The following is a 24,362-nucleotide window of genomic DNA, read 5'->3' on the forward strand; positions in this document are numbered from 1 at the left end:
AAAAAAAACAGAACTTTCTAGAATAGTACGCGGCATTGTCGCTAAGTGAACACGAGAATTTTATATCTCGTAAGTAATAAAGTCACAGAATAGAATAAAAACACATAGCATTATGTGATTTTTCACTCTTGTCTTGGCAAGAGTATTTTTTGAAAGCAAGTCCCCAAAATTGGACTTCAGATTAAAAAAATAAGACATAACAGTTTCAAAATAAAAAAATTAAATTTCTATGACTGTTTTTATACTAAAATTGTGTTGAAATTTCGCTGAAATTTTTCTGCTAATTTTTCTTTACAATTTTATCACATATTTTTGCGCAATTTCTGCCCAAAATGGCCCAATTTTAAGACAAACAAAGAAGAAATGTGCAGAAAAATTGTAAAAAAATATTTTTGCTTGGGTGGGAACACGTCTAATTTAAAAGACAACTGTGTCAAGACTGTGTTGTTACTTATTATCCATTTTGCTATTAAATAAGGAGTGTATACAATCTAACAATAAAGTTAGAAAAAAACAATAACGTTTTACTCGAAGATTATTGTAAATATAATGATTTATAGAAACACTTATTTTTATGTAACGATAAAGTATAGTACTGTTCCTATAGTACCGTTCTTTTGTAATCGTCCTATAGGTGCTAGAAATATTTAATCGTCATTTTCTCGAGAATACCTAAATATCGCAACTTACGGCTTATTGTAATAAATGTTTGAGTGAATATTACACATAAAATTTGATCAAAATCGGTGATGTACTGCTGGCAGGTTCTCCTGGTAAGTATTGATATTTTACTAATACTTATTTTCCGTAAGAGAAGTTTTGATATTGTCATCGTCCTAGTACGTGATTCAAAATGGATCAAAAGTTTCTCGTACGACATTGACATCTGAAATTCGAGAGCAGTAATCAACTCATTAAGAAAGTATTCTACTTTGTTGGATCCAAAAATTGTAAATTCTTTTTGTAGAAGTGATTAAAAGTCATTAATTGACATAAAGCATAAAAACAAAAAACTTTTTAATATAAACAATCTTATAAACTAAAAATTGAAAATTTTGTGGCATTTCAAAGATTAAAATTAAATTCAATATAAAATTAAAATGATCTCTGAAAGGCCATTATTTTGGCAATTATCAATTTTTATTGAAGATTTGTAAATTTTTATTTTGAATGCAAAATTAGTAATTTCCAGAACCCTCAGATATCAAATTTGGTGTAAATCTAACAATTTGTTTTATTATTTTTGGTCTGTTATTTTAAATTTGAAAGTTTTTATTAATTTTAACTTTGAAATTCAAAATCAACGATCCTAAAAAAACCTTGGAATACCAAATTTAATATAAATTTAACAATCTTTTTATGATTTTTAATCCGCCACCTTGTATTTCGAAAATTTTTGTGAATTTAACTTTAGATTTGAAATTAACGACCTTAAAAAATCCTAAAAATATCAAACTTCAATATATCATGTTTCGGGAAAATTTTTTTATACACTAAATTTTTTTGCACACTTTACACAAAACTATGATTTTGAGTTTCTTTAAAATTATTAACATGACTCCAATGATGACTCCATCATTGGAATCATGTTAATAATTTTAAAATTTTGAGTTTAGATTTAAATTTAGCAAATTCAATATCCTACAGGATATAAAATTGCAAAAAAATCAGAAATAAGTAATAATTTTTAAAAATGTGTAACATACGTCACATTATCCTTCAAAAGATTAATCTCTTACGATATTTATTAGCGGATATTTTTGAATAAAAAGGAAGTTTATAAATACATGACCGAATCATTATTATATTATACTCTGTTCATAAATATACTTATTTGTTTCGTTTAATATTTTATGCTGCAGCAAAGCAGTGTATACAATTTATTTGCTAGAAACTATTGCCGTCATGTTACCTTCATAATAACAGAATTATTTGTTGAATTAAACTTTTACTTGCAAGTTGCCGAAATAATATTTTTTACTTCTACTTATAATATTTAATCAAATATTTAAGCAAAGTTGCTGCAATTTTGCCGAAATATTGTCATTATTACGTATTTTTTTACCACAATTGTCGCAAAGTTGCTGTAAAATTACTGTTATGTTTTTTTATTTCCAATATTGCATTAAATGAGAACCTATTTTGTTGGTGATATGCTTACAACATTTTCCAACAAATTGTGAACAAGATGTTGACATAATATTTAATGGATTTGTACATAGCCATAAGATAAGATTCGAAATGCAGAATACGGTTCTATTAAGTTAATTCATCACTGAACGTTAAACCACACACTAATAGGCATATTTTGCGAATATTGTACAATAATAGCATCACGAATTTTGAACCAAAATTTTGAATAATTGCGCTAAAATGATGGATTAAAACAAAGCAGTTTTAAAAATAAAATCTCTAAATAATATTTGTTAAAAATTAGATAAATCTAAATTTGAGATATAAAAATTTTACAATTATTTAAAAAATTATTTGATTCTTTACTTGAAATATTTTCATGCTAAATGTGTATTTCATATAGTAATATTTCTACATTATAATTTAGGAATAATTGTGCATTTGTGTAAACATTTATTTGGATTGATTATATTTCTAAATATTTTACACATAACGTAACTAAAAATATTCTTCTGAATTATTGAATAATTTCTTTCTAAATTTAATTTTGTAAATATATCACTAAGATAATTCGCTATATCGTTAAAGTTTTACCGAAATACTATTTTAAAATTAATTGAACAAACAATTATCAATATTTACAAAAAATCCATACTTCTACATCCATTTTTGTAAATGTACCTACATAATTGCTGATTATAATTTTTATGCAAGATTTTGTCATAATTTAATAAATGTTGTCCTATTGGGACATAAATGCTGCCGTTGCAATTTTAGAAATGTTTTGAAAATAAAGTAATGAAAATCAAAATTGAATCACAACATTTACAAACAAAGATATTCACTGACAAAGAAGACAAAGTTTACAAGCATACGTGCGCTGCAGACTGCAATAATGCCAGTTCCAAGATGACAAAAATCAGGCTTTTGGCAAGTGGTGAGAATGTGCATTTCCACCACTTGCAAAAAACTTTTGTTGTGAAATTGGCAATACTGACTACAGATGACAAAAGAGGCTAGACCAATAAAAAAAATTTGAAAAGAACATGGATTCCACGTACCTGTTCTCATCGAGTATACAATAATACACGATCATATGTAATTACCCATACAGCACAGAGAGATTGCAGGAACATTGCAGAATGATTTCATTGAAACATTGTAATATTGCATTTTGATTGCGAAACATTACTGCAACATTGCTGGAAGATTGCAGCAACATTAAGACGTCCGCTTTTTGAAATATTGCATTGAAACATCCCATTTTTCCAAAATATTCACATAAATATTATTACATTACATAATTCCAATAAACAAAACAATATTTGTGTAACGATTTAAAAAACATTTTTCACAAAAAAAAATCTCGGGAATATTTTTTCGGAAATTTTCTAGCGATCACCCATCCAAGTCGCGACTCCGGTGAACATTGCTTGACTTCCGTGATCACTGCGAACTGATTCCTCATGGCGACCTGTGAACACTTTATGCTGATATGTGTATATAACTGGTAGATCAAGTCAATATACGTTATCGAAAAAATGAAATATGTATAATTAAAGCACAATATTTATATAAACAAATATAAAATTATAATTTTTTTTACTAATTTTGCAAATGCAGAATAGCATCTGGAATAACTTTTCTGTTACTTGTTTAAATAAGATGCAATTAGAAAATATATATCAATATAATACAATAATTAAATTAAATATAAAAAAATTTTTATTAAAAAAACAATTAAAAAATATTGTTTGTTCATTGAGCTGTAGATCGAGGTTTCTTCATATATGGACCTATTTCGTCTATTGATATAAATATTTATGTTTCTTAACATGATACTATAATGCACACAACACCACGGGACCGCATGCCTTTTTCTAGACATCTTAGAGTCAACATTTGAAGGATGTCTGCAGACGTCTATGTATAGTGGATTTGCAGTCAACTTTGAAAGTCTGACTTGGATGAGTCGACTTACAGTCGATATATGGACGGTTGTACTCTTAGGGAATATAGAGATTCAGCAGAAAATTTAGTAACGTCGCCCGATCTTAGTTTACTAAAGGATGAATAATTATGGATGAGTTTAATTAATATATTATTATACGCAAATATTCTGCTTTGGCTCTTTATTAAAAAATTATGATATTGCAATGTTTCCGGAATATTACTGGCATATGCCATGCGATGTTGCAGGCATATTGTTAATTTATGTTTCTGCAATGTCTCCGTAATATTTCATTGCAATCTGCAACATTGCAACGTTGCTGCAATGTTGCTGGAATTTTCTGTGCTGTATGGGTATGCATGAACAGATGCGATCATACATAGACAAATTCAATGAATGATCATACATGATCGTTTCATACATGATTATATATGATAATGTATAAAAATTTTTCTTCAGGGAAAAATAATTTCCGAAAACTGCAATGAAGTTAGCGGTTACCTCTACCAATAAAAAAAATATTTTTTTTTTATTACGAGAAATATTTTTTAAGGCGTTAAAAAACATTTAAATGTTTACAGAATATTGTTTTGCAAGTAATAGTGATCAGTATATAACATGAGAGAAAATATTACTTTTAAATTTTAAAAATGTTAAAATATTAAAATAGTAGTAAAAGAGTATGCAAAGTTTGATATTAATTGGTTTTTTGTGTCTTTTTAGAAAAAATTTAAAAAAAAAACTTTTATCCGACTTTTTATAGGAGAATACTTTTTTTTTAAAAAAAAACTTGTGACATCTTATTCATCTCATCAGCATATATTCGAGTTAAGTTTTTGCTGCTCATTTGCAGGCATGCGGTACGTCGATTTGTACAAGAGAATCAGGGGTTAATGAGACGCATGTACGGCGACGAAAATTACATCAATGTTCTTCGAGCGGAACTCGAGAAGAACGATATCGAATTGAAGTACGACAACTATCATCATCATTTTGCTGACGATTTGAGGTAGCTTACTCGCAATTTCTTCTGTCGATATTTTATTATTCGCTTTTAATTTTCAAACTTTTTTATTCTGGCATATTCTAACATAAAGAATAAAAACATCTTATAAATTATTCATTTCTCAACTGTAACTTAATACTTTGATGCAGAAAATAATAAGATACATAAATTGGTGTAAAGAAAACGTAGTTATTTTTAAAAAAATTACGTAACTACATATTGCAAATTGCATAATTGTTTGAAAAGCAATTAGAGTAATTTCGATAATTGCGTGAGGATTAAGCACATTCTACACAAAATGCATAATAGAGCATAAGCATAACATAAGATCGCTGGACCAATGAGCACCCAGCATAAAGTCAGCTGTATTGATTTACATAAGATTCTCATTGGTCCAACAATCTTATGTTATGATTATTCTATGCATTTTATGTAAATTGGGTTTATTCCGCTATGACGTGATGCTTTTTTGTGCGTTATCATACAAAGCGTTAAGCTTGGTTGCGGAGAATGCTTCTAGACTGTGTCTTATTTCCCTGGAAGAGGAGGAGCAAAAATACTCCACTTCTTCGTATTATCTCAATTTTTCTATTGTCTTGCAAATATTAAATATTACATTAAGCTTTAGTTCTGCTAGAGTGCTACCGCTAACGTGACTGCGTAATTAAAAATAAGAGAGTGGCCGTAACATTTGTAAAAGAAAAGAGTCGTCACATGAAGAATATTGTTGGAGAAGCAGCAGAACCGTTGCAACTAAGGCAAGGTATACCACGTTATGTTTGAATTCCTGCCTACTTTTATTTTATCGAAAACGTTGTAAATTGTAATTTGTTGTCAAAATCAATTCTTATAGAAAACGCCTTCGGAGGAATGAAACGTTTGTAAAACTTTGTTTTATGGCACTACTTATATGTAAAATCTACGAAAAATCATTAATTTATATTCTTTTTATAAATAAAAGTGCCTTTTATAACTTTACTATTTTACAACTCACCTGCTATTCCACAAATGTATCCTTTTTTTCTTTTCAGTAAATTCTAAATTACGTTCGCTCTACATACCTGATAAATTTCTACCTATAGGGTGATTGATAAACCCTATGGCTAATAAACTGACCTTGGTTAGAACTGTGTCGCGTTAATATTTACTTAGTTATTGTCAAAAACAAAATTGTATTTCACAACTCCTTTCTTTATCTCTATAAAATAGAAAAATGCTTACTTTAAATAAAAAAAATGTTTTATCTATAACTTCATATACAATATCACTTTTCCAAAATCTTTTAAGGGGCCTTCAATGTTATAAAAACAGTAAATAATTTGTTTGTTTATAACAATTATAACAATTATTTTCATAAATTAAAATTTTTTATTAAACTGTATACTTTGAGCTCTAAATTGAGATTTTTTCGTCGCTGTACAATAAATCGAACCGGAGACATCATATATTACAACTTAAGAAAAGTACAAACTTCTTTTGCATTTATTTATTATAATAAAATACTTGATCGTTTAAAAAATGACGAGGTTTCAACGTAATCGCGAATTTTGCTTGATTTCAGAAACAATCGGTTATATTATTTCTACCTCCTTTTTGATACTTAAGTATTGATGACTACATTATGCTCATTACAAGTATTTGCTAGGGATAGAAAGTCGTTATTTCATCATTACTTTATCGTTATTTCATCATTACTTTATCGTTATTTTTATTTTTTTATAATAAAGATTTGGTAATGACGTTACAATTTTTCTTAATGATAATGATAATGCTAGAGTTGAAGAACAATAACTTTTAACAAAGCACTTGTTGTCATTATGCATTATTCAATGAAGAAAGTAACTCGTTGTTGACTAGTTACGTAACGAGAAAAAGTAACGTAAAAAGTAACGCATACTTTAACTCGTTACGTAACGAGTAAAGTTAGAAGTTAGTATTTTTCAATGAGTAATGTATAATGATAACGACTTGATTCTCAAAAGTATTTATTTCAATCCCAGCTTTACCATTACTATTATGGAAAATTGTAACATTATTACTAAATTATAAGAAAGTATTATAAGAAAGTAATGAGTAATGAGTAACTGCGTTATTTATTGTAACTCGTTATTTTTCATCCCTGGTATTCGTAATTATTCAATACTCATCAATACTTATCCATCTCTAATACTTACCTATTGACCAATATCAATCTCAAAAATTTAGTATTCATCAATACTAACTGTCAATATTCAATACTCAGTATTCATCTACTTAATCTTTATCAATACTTTATTATTCACCATTACAGATTTTTAATACTCACAAGGAGAGGCCGCGAGATGAGGGTCACCGATTTTAATAAAATTTTATGGGTAGTAGTATTCACTCACACATTTACCGTAGTAAAGCAGTTCGTTACGGATATTGGGCATTTTTGAGAAAATAATTTTTTTTAATTAAATCTTATATTTTTAAATTGTTATATATAATTTTTAGATTGTTTTTAATTATTTAATGTAATATATAAACTGTAAATAAGTTTACAATAAGTTATAAAACAGTGATTGTAAGTTTTTATTGTAAATATAAATATTTTTTGTGTTTATGGAAATTTTAATTTATTTAATAAAAAAGAGAATTTTTAAATTCCTTGATCTTTTTTGTTTTAATAACATATTTTATATTAAATAATTAAAAACGATCTAAAATTGTATGTAACAATTTAAAAATATAAGATTTAATTTAAAAAAAATTATTTTCTCGAGAATGCTCAATATCCGTAACAAACTGCTTTACTACAGTAAATGTGTGAGTGAATATTATAGATCCATACAATTTTATTAAAATCGGTAATCCCTATCTCATGGCCTCTCCTTATCAGTATTTTAATTTGAATACTAACAAGAAACCTTTTAGAAGTGTCCGCGTCAGATTTAAACGAGCTTTTAATATATTGTAAAAAGTCAAAATAAAGGACACGTATTTTTTTATACGTGCCTAATCTCACTTTTGAAGGGTGAAATACCCCTTTAAAGAAAAGCGGTTTTTTTCTTTTGAACGTCAAAACCATAGGTGATAGAAAATAATGTTTTAATTGAAAGTTGAATGGTTTGAAGAGTATACTTTATAACAGTAATAAGAAAAATTAAAATATTTTTTTACATTTTTCCTCACTACTTACCTTTATTTTAAAAAAAATTTTATTTTTTTATAAGCAAAATAAACTTATTTTATTATAAATTTAACGATGTATGATAAACTTATGTTCCGACATTCCCATTTTCCAAAAATAATTAAAAACCTCTTTATACTCATGGTATGCGCACCCGTCCGTGCGCTCGATTCTTCATACAGCATGTTTTATTTGTACCTTTCTGTAATGGAAAATAACGAAAACATTTACTTAAAATTTATGCTGAAAGGTGAGATTAAATTCCAAAAATCCAAAGTGTTCATGAATACAAAGTCCAAGCACCAAGTAATGTTGTTATGCATATTTTTAATTTTATAAATGCAGTATAAAAGGTGCAATTTAAAAAAGTCACTAATATTTTGTTATTACTTCTATTATTATTATTATAAAACTCTTATTTCAACATTCATTATACTGTACTCATTTGTTTTCAATGCCTTCTCACGTAGTTAACGTCATATGAGACGAATTTGTTTGATTATAAAGAATCGAACGCACGAACGGTTGCGCGTATTATGCGTATAGATGTTTTTAATTATTATTTTTAGAAAACAGGAATGTCGGCACATAATTTTATTATACATCATTGATTCGTAATAAGCTTTCTTCTGCTTATAAAAAGAAATAAAAATTTTCAAAAAAAGGTAAATAATGGAGGAAAGTAAAAGAAAAAAATTTAAAAAAAGTTTTTTATTACTGCTATAAAGTATTCTTCAGGCTATTCAACTTTTAATTAGAATAGTTTTTTCCATCTCCTATAATTTCAACAATATCGCTTCGAAAAGAGAAAACCATGTTCAGAATCATGTTTTTGTTCAAAGGGATGTTTTACCCCGTAAAAGTGAGATTGGGTATGTATAAAAAAATACGTGTCCCTTATTTTGATTTGTACTACAACATATTAAAGGCTCGTCTAAATCTGAGGCGGACACTTCTGAAAGTTCCTTGTAAGTATTGGAATCTTAATACTAAGTATTGAGCCACAATACTTATTTTCCGTAAGGAGAAACTCGGCAAATCGGAGCGATCCTCAGGTATCGATCACTGTCTGGTGTGTCGTCAAGAAGAAAGGACTCTAAGAAATCCGATGACTATGACGAATACCTATAAGCCCCTACTCCGGCAAATCTATATCTTAGCGTAAAACTTGGAAAAGGTTGCTCTTCTCCATTACCGCTCGTGTGTGCACTAGCAGAAAAATAATGTGGTTATCGGGAGATCAACTGGCTCCAAGTGCCTGATTTTTCACGAAGAAAAATCGGATATCGACAATTGTGCAATGTTCTCTGTATAATATAAATTGTACTGTACCATACCGTGCCGTAAAAGAATGTTGAAATACCGTAGCTAATAAGTACACTGATTATACGAGGATCGTCTGAAAAGTTTTAAGCTTCAGCTTGAAGATGGCATCACTTGTTAAAACTATTCTGGTACTACAATTGAATTATTACGGTGGCGGGTAAATTTTTTTGTGAACGTACGAAGTTCTCTCACTCTCTGTGGTTGCGTAGTACTCTCTTTTATATTATACTTCTTCCTGCTTTTTTCCCGGATCACTAAGCGAGCTTTAGCACTTCGAACAAATTAATGCACTACATGTGTATTGTGCACTTGTTATTAATTTTCTGACATCGGAATCTAATGTGAAATTGAGTTAGCAACAGAAGAGTAAAGGTACATCATCAATTAATAAAGACTTTATGATGGATTTGTAAGGTTACACAACATTCCGTTAATATAAAAAAATATATAAAGTTTCAGTAGTTTTCATAGTTCCGGAGTTTCTTATAAAAATAATGAAGAGTTCTGCATTTTTTACTCTAAAAAAACAAAAATAAAAAAAATGTGCTTCTAGCACCATACCTTCTCCTCTCAAATACAAGAAAACATTAAATATTAGTACACTTGAACAAAAGTTCCAATTAGTGCTATCAGAGTTCTGTCACTGATTGCAATTTCAATAAAAATTTACACAATTAACATTTTTTTTACAATAAAATATTGAATATATCACGTCACTTGAACAAATGTTGACCATTTATCATATTTCCAGCGACTGTTCTTGCTAGTTTTGACAGAGTTCTGTACTATGCAATCATTTTTGTAAATAGTTCTGGCAATTACATTTTTTAAAATAATTTTTTAATATACAAACCAGCACGACAATTGGACGAAAAGTGTTAAAAAATTATTTTAAAAAATGGCGTGCTGGTTTATTAAAAAAATATTTTAAAAATTGCAATAGCCAAAACTATTTACAAAAATAATTGCACAGCATAGAACTTTGCTAGAACTGGCGAGATCTGTTCCTGGAACTGCGATAAGTCAGTACAACACTTTTCGTCGGGCGCACAGTGGTCTGCCGCGTGACTTTAGGAAAACTAAATTAATATGAGCTATCAAAATCAACTGGATTTGCTTGAAATTTCCTATTCAGGGGTTTTCGAGGTCGCTAAATACAAATTCGATATCAAAAATTCAAAATTCAAAGTGGCGGATCCAATATGGGTGACAAAATTATCAAAATCAATTGGATCTGCTTGAAATTTGCTGTTTAGATGTTTTCGAGGTCGCTGATTACGAAGTCGATGTCAAAAATTCAAAATTCAATATAGCGGATACAATATACTTAACTTTTTATAATATTATTACGCAGATCGGTTTGTATTTGACTACAAGATCTTTGTATCTAATTTCGAAGGTCATCATTGCACTCAACTAATCCCAGAGTCACGAATCGAAGACATTGTCAATTTCATTAAAAAAAATTTTTTTTATTAATATTTATATTTTTTATTAGTTTTGATGTTTTTTATTATTTTTTATTTTTTATTGGTTTTTGTACATATGTTTTTAATATTTTTTATTGATTTAATTTTTTCATTATTTTTAATGTTTAATGTATAAACAAAAAAAATTAAACATTAAAACCGAAGACAATACCAAACATGCTAAAGGAATATGTAAAACAATTAATTCATTGATAAAATAAGCTTGGATGGTAGGTGTAACTCCCAAAGCTGCACCGCTACTCGCTGCACCGTGAAAGATTAAATACGCTACAGAAATCGTTTAGGTAAATATATGCAAACAAAATCAATTGGATATCGAAGTGCAAAGTATAAAATGTCTGACATTTTGAGTTTTGTGGTAACAATTAGTAACTTGTTAGTTACACCCTTTTAAATATTAAAATTGACTCTAAATCTTAATTATTTAATATTTAAATATTATTTAAAAAATGTTTAAAGGACCTAGCGGAATAAAGTGCCCCCACACCTTTTCGAGTTAGCCTTTTTTTTCTAAGATAACTTATATGAAAAGACGCTTACACACCAATTTTAGATTTCTATATGGAGACGTGACTAAGATAGAACGAAAAAACGATTTTTTTCCATTTTCACGATTTTCACAATTTTTACTTACAAGGAAACACAGGGAAGTGTCCGCCTCAGATTAAAACGAGTTTTTAATATGTTGTAGTACAAATAAAAATAAGGGACACGTATTTTTTTATACGTGCCCATACGCACTTTAAGGAGGTGAAACACCCCTTTGAAGAAAATCGATTTTTTTCTTTCGAAGCGTATGCCGTCGAAACTATAAGAGATAGAAAAAAATGTTTTAAATGAAAATTGAATGGCTCAAGGAGTAATTTATAACAGCGGAAAAAAAATTTTTTTTTTAAATTTTTTTTAATACTTTCTCCCACCATTAACCTATTTTTCTTTTAATTTTTATTTTTTTTATAAGCAAAATAAAGCTTATTTTATTAGGAATTCAACGGTATATGATAAAGTTACGATACAACATTCCCATTTTCCAAAAATAATTAAAAACCTCTCTATACGCACGGTACACGCACCCGTCCGCACTCTGCGCTACGGAAGTGACTCCCTCCGATTTCGACGTGCCTTTAATATGTTGTACAGATTAAAATAAGGGACACGTATTTTTTACACGTGTCTTAATACACTTTTAAGGGTGAAACACCCCTTTGAAGAAAATCGGGTTTTTTCTTTTGAAGCGTGTATCGTCGAAACTATAAGAGATAAAGAAAAATGTTCTCAATGAAAGTTGAATGCATGTTTTTTTCGCATAAGATGACAAAAACATTTAGAGGACAGTCTGTGTCTAACATGAAAACGCAGACATTCAAAAAAACATTTACTACAAAATAAAACGACACTACACTAAAGAATTACGGTGTTATAAAACATTAATTTCTTGTTTAGAAAATAATATGTAATTAATATAAGTTAAACATTTATTTACTGGTCTACATGATTCAACTAGAATATTTGTTCTCTTCAACATTTTATAAATAAGGAGACTTGGATTACAAAAAATTATTACTCACACATTCCATATCTTCACTATCTAACGCCAGCTCATCAACTAACAACAAGAGAACTAACATAAAACTAATTAAAAAATTAGTTAGAAATTTCATTTTTTATACTGCATTTATACAATTCAATTAATGTGTTTATTAAATTCGATTAGTGTAGAAATATGCATAACCACGCTACTGGCGCGTGCACTTTGGGTCATTTCCTTACATACGTAACTCTTGAATCTATACATGTCAATACTGCCGAGACGTAAACATTCTATTTCAAGATAGGAAATTTTGTTCTCTTGTTGAACATTTAGTTCTCTTGTTGTTAGTTGATGAGCTGGCGTTAGATAGTGAAGGTATGGAATGTGTGAGTAATAATTTTTTGTAATCCAAGTCTCCTTATTTATAAAATGTTGAAGAGAACAAATATTCTAGTTGAATCATGTAGACCAGTAAATAAATGTTTAACTTATATTAATTACATATTATTTTCTAAACAAGAAATTAATGTCTTACAACACCGTAATTCTTTAGTGTAGTGTCGTTTTATTTTGTAGTAAATGTTTTTCTCAATGTCTGCGTTTTCATGTTAGACACAGACTGTCCTCGAAATGTATTTGTCACCTTATGCGAGAAAAACATGCATTCAACTTTCATTGAGAACATTTTTCTTTATCTCTTATAGTTTCTTTATCTCTTATAGTTTCGACGATACACGCTTCGAAAGAAAAAACCCGATTTTCTTCAAAGAGGTGTTTTACCCTTAAAAGTGTATTAGGACACGTGTAAAAAATATGTGTCCCTTATTTTAATCTGTACAACATATTAAAGGCACGTCGAAATCGAAGGGAGTCATTTCCGTAGCGCACGAACGCGCGGACGGGTGCGCGTACCGTGCGTATAAAGAGATTTTTAATTATTTTTGGAAAATGGGAATGTTGTATCGTAACTTTATCATATACCGTTGAATTTGTAATAAAATAAGCTTTATTTTGCTTATAAAAAAAATAAAAATTTTGAAAAAAAATAGGTAAGTGGTGGGGGAAAGTATTAAAAAGAATTTAAAAAAAAAAATTTTTTTTTCGCTGTTATAAATTACTCTTCGAGCCATTCAACTTTTATTTAAAACATTTTTTTCTATCTCTTATAGTTTCGACGGCATACGCTTCGAAAGAAAAAAACCGATTTTCTTCAAAGGGGTGTTTCACCCCCTTAAAGTGCGTATGGGCACGTATAAAAAAATACGTGTCTCTTATTTTTATCTGTACTACAACATATTAAAAACTCGTTTTAATCTGAGGCGGACACTTCCATGTGTTTCCTTGTTAGTAATAAATAAAAAAAAATTTTTTTTTAATTCTGAAAAATTAATTACACTTAAATATTAATAAAAATATTTGTTTTCATTTGTTTTTGATGTGAATTTCAAATATTAAAAAAATGAAAATAATTGCGTTGATTGACCACCTTAAAAAAATTACATGTGATCTCTGTTCTCCTAACATCTACAAAATAAATTTTTTTCAGATTTTTAAAAAAAATGCGCCACAATAAAAAAATTAAAATATCATTTTTTCGTTAATTTTTTTTTAAATAAGCAGGTAAATCGTTTTTATCAGCTCTTTAACGTTTTATTTGTCTGAAAAATTCCATATTGAAATGTTTTGCTGATCATAAGTTGAAATTAGTGATAGCTAAATTATTTTTCAATTTTTATAATTCTATAACATAAGGTTTTTATTTCATAAATCATTGAGTCGGAAAGCAGTTTGACCCACAAAAAAGAATTAACATTACATTTTTTCGTTAATTTTTTGAAAAAAAATGGGCATATAAATGAGCGTTTTTATCAGTTAAAGGTATTAATTGTAAGTCAGAATTTTTCATGGTCACAAATCAAAAGTCAATCCGTTCGTTTCTGAGTGAATCCCAGTTGAGCGCAGAATAAATCGGACACAAGAAGTTAAACACCTCCGATTTTGATAAATTAGGCTTATTCGACGGGTTTTTGCACGAAACGAACGAATCTGGCAGAAAAATGTGTTGGACTGCCCCGCGAACCGAAATATCAAACACTAAAATCGACGACTATTGAGGTTAGGATATCTGTCATACCGATTCACATAATGTAGCGTAATTCACATAATGTAGCGACTTGACAAAGTAAATGCTTGAAAGCTTCGCCTCTCCCCCACACCACGAATTCCTAACTCAAACCAACCCGAATCTAATTGTGTAAGTCAAAAATTCGCGATATATTCAACTTGCTCTGTCCGATTCAGAGCCTCTTTCATCAATGTCGGTTAGAGCTAGAGGTTAGTCCATTAGAATTGACCAATCGCATTGTCTATTGTGTGAAATAACAATGCGATTGGTCAATTCCAATGGACTAACCGATCGATTAGATTGATAAAAGAGGCCCTTACAAGAGGAGGACCCGACAATGATCTCGCCGATTTTAATAAAATTTTAGGGGTGTGTTGTATTCATTCACACTTTTATTATAGTAAAGCGGTTCGTTGCACAACTTAGGCATTCTCAAGAAAATGACAATTAAATATTTCCAGCATCTTATAGTACCGTTACAGAAAAACGTTTCTCTAACGATGTGGTGACCTATGTGAACTTGGCATCCGACTTTAAGAAAAAAATTTTTTTAAATATGCATTTAATTAAGCTTGGATTGTACCCGTTTGTACCGCTTTTCTTTTCGTTTGTACCTCAAGGGGTTGAAAAATATAGAGAGTTCAAAAAATGTTAGTACCCTACATTATGGTATTTGAAATTCGCAAGCGGAGGTTGTTTCAGAATCGTTTGTACCCGATTATACCACGGTGCGTTTTGTTTGTACCCCTAAGGGGGTAATTGTAACGCATTTTTAAAATAGGGGTAAGAGCAAACTTCGCCATTTTTCAAGATATTCGAAATCCACAAGCGGGTGCTGTTTCGGAATTGTTTGTACCCGATTGTACCACCGCGCGTTTTGTTTGTACCTCTAAGGAGGTGATTGTACCGCAATTTCAAAACGGGGGTAAGAGCAAACTTTGCCATTTTTCTAGATATTCGAAATTCGCAAGCGGGTGCTGTTTCGGAATCGTTTGCACCCAATTGTACCACCGCGCGTTTCTTTACGTACTTTAGCTGTGGTCGTACCTGAAAGATATCTGAGATCAAATAGCCTTCGCAATTGCATCAAGACCAAAACACCGATGCTGCGACGAGAGCACTATACATAATCTCACTCAAACGCTGCTTGCTAGAGACTGACGCTATCGACAGGTGCAAAAAAATTCACGCATGCCCACGAAGGTTCAAGGTCGGCTCGTGCAAGCGCGCTTGATTCAAATCCATCAGGTTTTCGCAAAAATAAATAAGATCAGATACTTTTCTAACAAACCTCGTATTAAGATAAAATTATTGAGAAATCAATATAAAATTTCAAAAATTATATTTTTATTAAATGCATGACATTCATATTTTTACAAATGTTGCCATTATGTTGCTATTAATAGGATTTTAACGCGCTGTTAAATACGAACAGTAATCCGATAAACAATTGCCATCATGTTGCTATCATACCTACTACGTATGTACATTTATTACGTATAACAAAATGATGACATAAAGATGTTGTCAACTTATCATTATCAAATTTAAAATGTACGCAAGACTAATAGCGATTTCGGCGGGCGGATCCTAATAGCACACGGGACCGATAGCACATCACCACTTACAATAGCCGATGCCTAGATTTTTTCCGTTGGTTGAGTTAGATAAGTCAAGATGATTGGTGGATTATCACACCGTGCGCTATCGGATTCCGTCCGATTTCGGTTGAGGCACACCGATGTGCCACCCTAGTACAAATGTGTACAGTGTATCTACGGGACTGTCCCAATTGTGCACATAAACTATCAGACACGAGAGCATTTCCCAATCGGACACGTTTCCGATCGGACACGGACCTAATTACACATGGACTCGATCAAACACAGTTCTGATCGGACACGATCTCGATCGAACACGGATTCAATTGGACACAATGATCGGACAGTAATGATCGGACACACATCATTTGAATAGGACACGGAGCCGATTGCGCATGGACTCGATTGTACACAGATCGATTGCACACTGACTCGATTGCACACGATCTGATTGCACCCGAACCTGATTGCACACGATCAGTTTGCGTTTTTGTGTTTGTTCTACTTTTGTATCTTACTCTTTTTAATAAAAATACATATTTTTAAAGCAAAAACATTATTTATTTATCTAAAATAAAATATAAAGGTAATTGTTCAGAATATCCGGCCTCACCTCCGATTTTGACGAAATTAGGCTCATTCGATTCATTTTCGCTCAAAATGAACAAATCTAGCAAAAAAAGTATCGGGTTTTTAACTTACACGCAAAAGAATATTTGATTTAAAACTTAGATTCGGCTTAAGTTAGGAAAAGGGTGGGGGCGGGAAAAAAACAAAATTTTTTCCCCTTTCAAGCTTTAATTTCTCCTTACTTTCTGCACAATAATTTGATAAATATATTCATTTATCACTGAAATCCTAAATATTGCTTTATATATGTTTCTTACTTAAAAAAAAAAAAAAAAAAAAAACACGTGACAAAATCACATAATAAAATCAAGTAATAAAATGTTCCAAATTAGTAATTTTTATAATGTAATTATTGAAAATTATAAGGTTTAAAAATCATGTACTATTAAAAAATCAAGGGATTTGAAATTCACGGTGTACAATCGAGTCGTGTGCAATCAAGTCCGTGCGCAATCGGTTCCGTGTCTGATTGAAACGATGTGTGTCCAATCATTACTATGTCCAATTGAATTCGTGTCCGATTGAGACCGTATCCGATCAGAACTATGTCTGATTATAATCACAATATTTATATAAACAAATATAAAATTATAGTTTTTTTTACTAACTTTGAAAATGCAGAATAGCATCTGGAATAACTTTTCTGTTATTTGTTTAAATAAGATGCAATTAGAAAATATATATCAATATAATACAATAATTAAATTAAATATAAAAAATTTTTATTAAAAAAACAATTAAAAAATATTGTTTGTTCATTGGGCTTGTACGATACCACGTATATACGAGGTGTGTTCAAAAAGTATCGCGAATTTTGAATTTTCGCGGGTTACGTATATTCGAATTTCGATCTTTTTGTGGCGTTATGTTGGTACTCATGTCTCTCACTTATGCCGACAAGCTCGGCCATTTTGAATGTTCACTTAATTGTTGACAGCTGCTTTGCTTGCACGTGTTTTGGATCGTCTTCGATTTTTACCTATTCAAAAAAATGGATCAAAAAACCTGTATCAAATTTTGTGTGAAAAACGAAATTAAGTGCGCGGATGCATTCCGAATGTTGACTGTGGCATACGGAGAAGCTACCTTGGACCGAAGCAACGTTTATCGGTGGTACAAAATGTTCTCAGAAGGCCGAGAAGATGTGAACGACGAAGAGCGTGCCGGACGCCCGAGCACTTCAACAACAGACGAAAAAATTAATGAAGTGGAGAAAATAGTATTGGCCAATCGTCGAATCACCGTTAGAGAAGTTGCTGAGGACCTAAACATATCGATTGGCTCGTGCCATTCGATTTTTATCAATGATTTGGGCATGAGACGGGTCGCCGCGAAATTCGTACCAAAATTGCTCAATTGCGACCAAAAACAGCATCGCATGAACATTGCTAATGAGATGTTGGACTCTGTCCGCGACGACCCAAATTTGCTTCAGAGGGTCATAACTGGTGACGAATCGTGGGTTTATGGTTATGACGTGGAAACCAAAGCTCAATCATCTCAATGGAAGCTGCCGCACGAACCAAGACCGAAAAAAGCGCGCCAAGTTCGGTCGAATGTGAAAGTTTTGCTGACAGTTTTCTTCGATTGCAGGGGCGTGGTGCATCATGAGTTCTTGCCACAGGGTAAAACGGTCAATAAGGAATATTACCTGCAAGTTATGCGCAATTTGCGCGAAGCAATCCGCCAGAAACGCCCGGATTTGTGGAAGAACAAAAATTGGCTTTTGCACCACGATAACGCCCCTGCTCACACATCGTTGCTTGTGCGCGACTTTTTGGCCAAAAACAACACACTAATGATGCCGCAGCCACCGTATTCCCCAGATCTGGCCCCCTGTGACTTTTTCTTGTTCCCTAAACTGAAGAGGCCCATGAAAGGACGACGTTACGCTACGCTTGACGAGATAAAGACGGCATCGAAGGAGGAGCTGAACAAGATAAAAAAAAATGATTTTTTGAAGTGCTTCGAAGATTGGAAAAACCGTTGGCACAAGTGTATAATATCTCATGGGGATTACTTTGAAGGGGACAAAATAGATATTCATGAATAAATAAATAATTTTTGAAAAAACACAAAATTCGCGATACTTTTTGAACACACCTCGTATATACATAGTATCTTTAATTTAATTCAATAAGTTTCGCGCCGTCCGGTATTCGCGCCACTCTTAGGCTCGTCCTGCGCCTTGCGAGCAGGCATCGCCATCTCTTGGGTCTCGCGACCTTTTTCCGCGATTTTCGTTCGTTTTTCGGCTGCACCTTGTCGCCAAGCGCGAGCGCGACTTCACTTCTCGTTGTGAGCCGCCACGGTGCGTGTCTATAGACATTGTTCTCGTCATCTCTTGTGATCGTTTGTACTACGCGAAATACAGTTTTATACATGGTGCGCGGATTTTCTTCTTGTTCCCCACCCAGCGAGTACATCGTATCATAAAGGCAGCGGACATACAAAACGTAGAGAGACACATGTCTTTCGGCCACGGCCACCGAGCACATTCCGGTGGCATTCGTGGAGAGGCACAGCCTCACGATTATACAGGGCTGTAGATCAAGGTTTCTTCATATATGGACCTATTTCATCTATTGATATAAATATTTATGTTTCTTAATAATACTATGATGCACACAGCATCACGGGACCGCATGCCTTTTTCTAGACGTCTTAGAGTCAACATTTGAAGGATGTCTGCAGATGTCTATGCGAAGTCGATTTGCAATTAACTTTGAAAGCCTGCCTTGGATGAGTCGACTTACAGTCGATATATGGACGGTTGTACTCTTAGGGAATATAGAAATTCAGCAGAAAATTTAGTAATTTAGTAGGATCGCCCGATCTTAGTTTACTAAAGGATGAATAATTATGGATGAGTTAAATTAATATATTATTATACGCAAGTATTCTGCTTTGGCTCTTTATTGCCACTACTTTATTAAAAAATTATGATATTGCAATGTTTCCGGAATACTATTGGCATATGCCATACGATGTTGCAGGCATATCGTTAATTTATGTTTCTGCAATGTCTCCGTACGGAGGGTCCCGATAGCGCACATCCCGATAGCACACAAACCACTCACAATGGCAGATGCCTAGAGATTTTCCGTAGGTTGAGTTAGATAAGTCAAGATTGGTTGGTGGGCTATCGGGATGTACGCTATCGGAACCCTCCCGTCTCCGTAATATTGCATTGCAATCTGCAACATTGCAACGTTGCTGCAATATTGCTGGAATTTTCTGTGCTGTATGGGTATGTGGTGTACTAAACCCAGACGAACACGCGGCACCGGTGAGAGAAACTGCACTATTTGACCAACCGAACACAAAAGTTGCACCGACAACTGAAATGTGCAATCAGTGCGCCGTAGCCGAAATCGCTATAATATAATATTTCATACATAATAATAAGAAAGCAGTCTTGTCTATAGTTTGTTAACTAGTTGTTGCTGTAATTCTTAACAGTAACAGGACGGCAATGAAATCATTTTTCTATCTGGCAAAGTTACCAACTCTGCCGTTGAGTGCAACCATCCCCCACCACAGGAACACTTCCACCATTCAAAGTCGATTCTTATAATTAAGACTGCCTTAAGTACCATCAGATGGTATCAACTAATCAGAGGGCCGTATTAGCATTTTAAGACACTTAACCCTTTAACACATCGATCCCGTAAAATACGTAAACACATTTTCGGGTCTGAGAGACTTTTTCCACTTTGAGAAGCTATAACTTTGATTCCAATCAACATTTTTCAACAATCTTTTTTTTTCACATGAAAATTCAGAATCTCAGAAATGTGACTGCATAATCGGCATTGTCGAAAAATGATTTATTGTGAAGTTGTGAAAAAAAAACCATTGGGCAAAACTAAAAAATTGTTAAAAAATCCACTTAAAAAAAAAATATATATCTTTGCAACAAAACATTTTTAAAAAATTTAAAATATGGCGTTTTAAAACTAAAAAGTTATAATTTCGAAAAAATTATGGTACTATCATTCTTTGAAAAAGTATAATTATACATGGAGAATATGAGGTATTTTTGGATGTCTAAAAATCCACTTTTTTCAAAATCATATCTTTGCAAAAATACTTTTAAAGACTTTACAATACAGCGTTTGAAAGTTAAAAAGTCATATTTTCAAAAAAATTATGTCACTGTCATATTTTTGATTAACTCAAGGTGTCTAAAATTGAAAATTGATGTGTTTGATAATATATTTCGGACCCTACGCAAAAGTCCTCTTTTTTACGACATTATTGTGTTTTAACTTTAGACACAGTAATATACGCGTACGGATCTATTTGAACGTGTTTTGTCCAGTTTTTTTACATAAGATTACTCACAAAAAAGTTTCACTCACACATTATATGGGTCCCATTGACCCTAATAAAATTTTGCTACCGTGCCATACGTATTCTAGTTGACCAACAAATGTAATCAATCATATCAATCAAAAGAGGAGATTTCAAACATTTTTTATGTCCTGGTCCAAACTTCCTATCTCATTTCGTCTTCACACAGTAAGCGTTCGAAGCTTCATATGGGGTCTCTTAGACCCACTTATGTGTTTAAGGGTTAAGACGATTTTGAAATAAAAATTAACTATGAATACCGGCCATAATCTGCCAAGTAGTAAAGTTGCCAACTTTGGCCCCGAGTACAACCATCCTCTATCACAACAACACTCCCACCATCGCGGGTTACACGTTGCCCATTGCCCCACGACGACAGTGTGATGGCCGCAACGGCCTTCCACGGAATAACGGGCAGCGCATAACCCACAATGATGGGAGTATTGCTGTGGTGAAGAATGGTTGGGCTGAGTCCCAGTTGCACACAAACCCGATCGGACACCACCAATCACGTAGCCTAATCTAACCTAACCAACGGAAATTCTCTAGACATCGGCCGCTATAATTAGTGGTATCCAATTGGGTCTGTGCGCAACTGAAACACTCTCAATGGTTGTACTCGGGGTCAACAGAGTTGGCAACTTTGTTATTTGGGAGATTATGACTGGTGCTCATAGTTGATTCTTATTTCAAGATCGTCTTAAGTAATGTCTTAAAATGTTAATACGGCTTTCTGATTGGTTAATACCAACTTAAGATAGCACTTATGGTGGTTTTAAATGTAAGAATCGATTATGAATATCGACCTATGTTAGCTTAATGCCTCAAATGGGAAACATGCTTTGTATACTATTGCCAATTTTATTGTCATAGTTCCATCAATATGCAACAACTGTCGAAATATATCACAGAGTGGCGACTAACAGTAAACAGATGTCAAGTAGATAAATGTCCACAAAAAGTTATACTTCATCGATTTCAATGACCTTGGTATATGTTATAGAGATGTAGATTTATTGAATTTTAACACAAAGATGTATTTGGTTAATATAATTGGATACAAGGATAAATAAACCTGATAAATAAATTTCACAAATACGCCCTTAAAAGGTAGCTTTGTTTCGAACGGCTTAGTACGTCCTCTCTCGTCCGACTCTCACTCCTGACTCTCGTTTTGTCCGTTGCTCGCGAACTCCCTAGATGTTCTATGTTACGAGTGCGTGGACTAAGAGGGCGTTTTATCATATCCCACACTCGGCTATCCTGGACGGATCCCAATAGCGCACGGGACCAATAGCCCACCATTACTCACAATGGCCAATGCCTAGTGTTTGGTTGGGTTAGATAAGTCAAGATGATTGGTTGGTGGGCTATCGCACCGTGCGCTATCGGATCCCGTCCGGCTATCTTACTTATATCTGTCCTCAGATATGGATGATGTGTCTTCCCAAGGTTTCATATGGTCTGCCGCAGTGAATGTCGTGCGTAGACCTTCTTCTTCTCCTACTTTCTCGACGATATATTGTTCGTTGCGAAGTGTTTTCTTAACACGATAGGGACCTAGATATTTAATAACGAATTTTAATCTTGGTCCACCTTGTGTGCTTCTTATATCGACTAAATCGCCTTCTTGATAATGTGGCGGAGCTTTTTTTTTCTTATTATAAGTCTTTTTGTTTTCTTCCTGGATTTGAGCGATAGATTGTTTTGCCCAATTCCAAGATTCTTCTCGCTTCTGTTGATACAACGTCGCTGTTTCTACTTCTATAATATCTCTGATTACAGGATCTTCTTTCATCTTCATTCTGGTACCAAATAAAAGATAAAACGGTGACATTCCAGTACTTCTGCTAGGTACATTATTTAGGTATCTCTGTGCTTTTTCAACATATTTGTGCCATTCGGCAGGATTTGAGATTATCAGTTTCGTCAAAAGTGGTATCAGTGTCCTGTTGACTCTCTCTATTTGGCCGTTTCCTCGAGGTACTCCAGTCACAGTGGTTGTGTGTTCAATTCCCTCGTCTTTGCAGTATTCCTTGAAGTCGTGTGAGGTAAAGGCGCTGCCTTGATTCGACACAATGCGTCGTGGGTTTCCAAAGATAGCGCTCTGCTTGATTAATTTGTCTATTATCTCGGCTGTGCTTGTCGTCTTTACCGGATACAACCAGATAAATTTTGTAAATTCGTCGATCACTGCGAAGGGGGAGGGAGAGAAGGGGGTGGAAGGGAGGGAAGGGTAAGGGGAGAGGGGGGGTGGAAGAAAGGGAAGGGGGAGGGAGACAGAAAGAGGGTGTGAGGGAGAGAAAGAGATGCCTACGCTAGAAATGGGCCGGTAACGATATCGGTTAAAATGTGGAAGTAGAAAAACAGTTGCGACGAAAATGGAGGTCCCGGGCGCATGCGTGTGTGTGTATGTAAGAAATAGTTCAGTTAGGTTAGGTTAGGTTAGATTAGTGTAAGTTAGGTCTAATAATAAGATTTGTAACCCTGCGGTGGGTCCCGATAGCGCACATCCCGATAGCACACAAACCACTCACAATACAGATGCCTAGATATTCCGTAGGTTGGGTTAGATAAGTCAAGATGATTGGTTGGTGGTCTATCGAGATGTACGCTATCGGAACCCTCCCGTAACCCTGAGGGAAACAAATAAAGGTTCTATGATTTCAATAATAATTGAATATATCTTTTAAATCGTCGCTTTGCGTGGAAAGTAAATGTTTGGTTGGGGAAGGGGCTTCCCTCCCCCGCATCCTCAACAATCTCAACTCAACCTCAAATTTTGCTCTGTGACCACACGCATATGGGTCACAACTACATGATCTGTGATATTAAAATAGTTTTTTGATAATAACGACTGAAGGTAACGATTATTGAACTTAGATAAAATATGTATGGAACCTTATTTGTAAAATTTTTTGTGAGTTTTATTTTTTGTTCAACAAATTTTTTGGTAAAATAAATGTTTTCTGAAATAATTAAGAAAAACTGTTTTCTCCTTTTTTAAGTATTATATATCTCAAAAACTATATGAGACCCCCAATTATTTTATAAGAAAA

At 32.7% G+C, this 24,362-nt stretch overlaps 1 protein-coding gene across 6 annotated transcripts in view; it reads left to right on the forward strand.

The window, feature by feature from the left end:
• LOC105202540 (protein spaetzle 4) overlaps positions 1-24,362 on the forward strand; it is a 115,298-nt gene that overhangs the window by 69,198 nt on the left and 21,738 nt on the right. For all 6 annotated transcript variants that reach the window (XM_039448579.1, XM_039448581.1, XM_039448578.1 and 3 more), the window contains one exon: positions 4,938-5,093. In XM_039448579.1, the coding sequence (XP_039304513.1) occupies positions 4,938-5,093 (156 nt within the window). The remainder of the gene's footprint in view (positions 1-4,937; positions 5,094-24,362) is intronic.

Source organism: Solenopsis invicta, chromosome 4 (assembly GCF_016802725.1).
Source record: "Solenopsis invicta isolate M01_SB chromosome 4, UNIL_Sinv_3.0, whole genome shotgun sequence".
Classification (NCBI taxonomy): domain Eukaryota; kingdom Metazoa; phylum Arthropoda; class Insecta; order Hymenoptera; family Formicidae; genus Solenopsis; species Solenopsis invicta.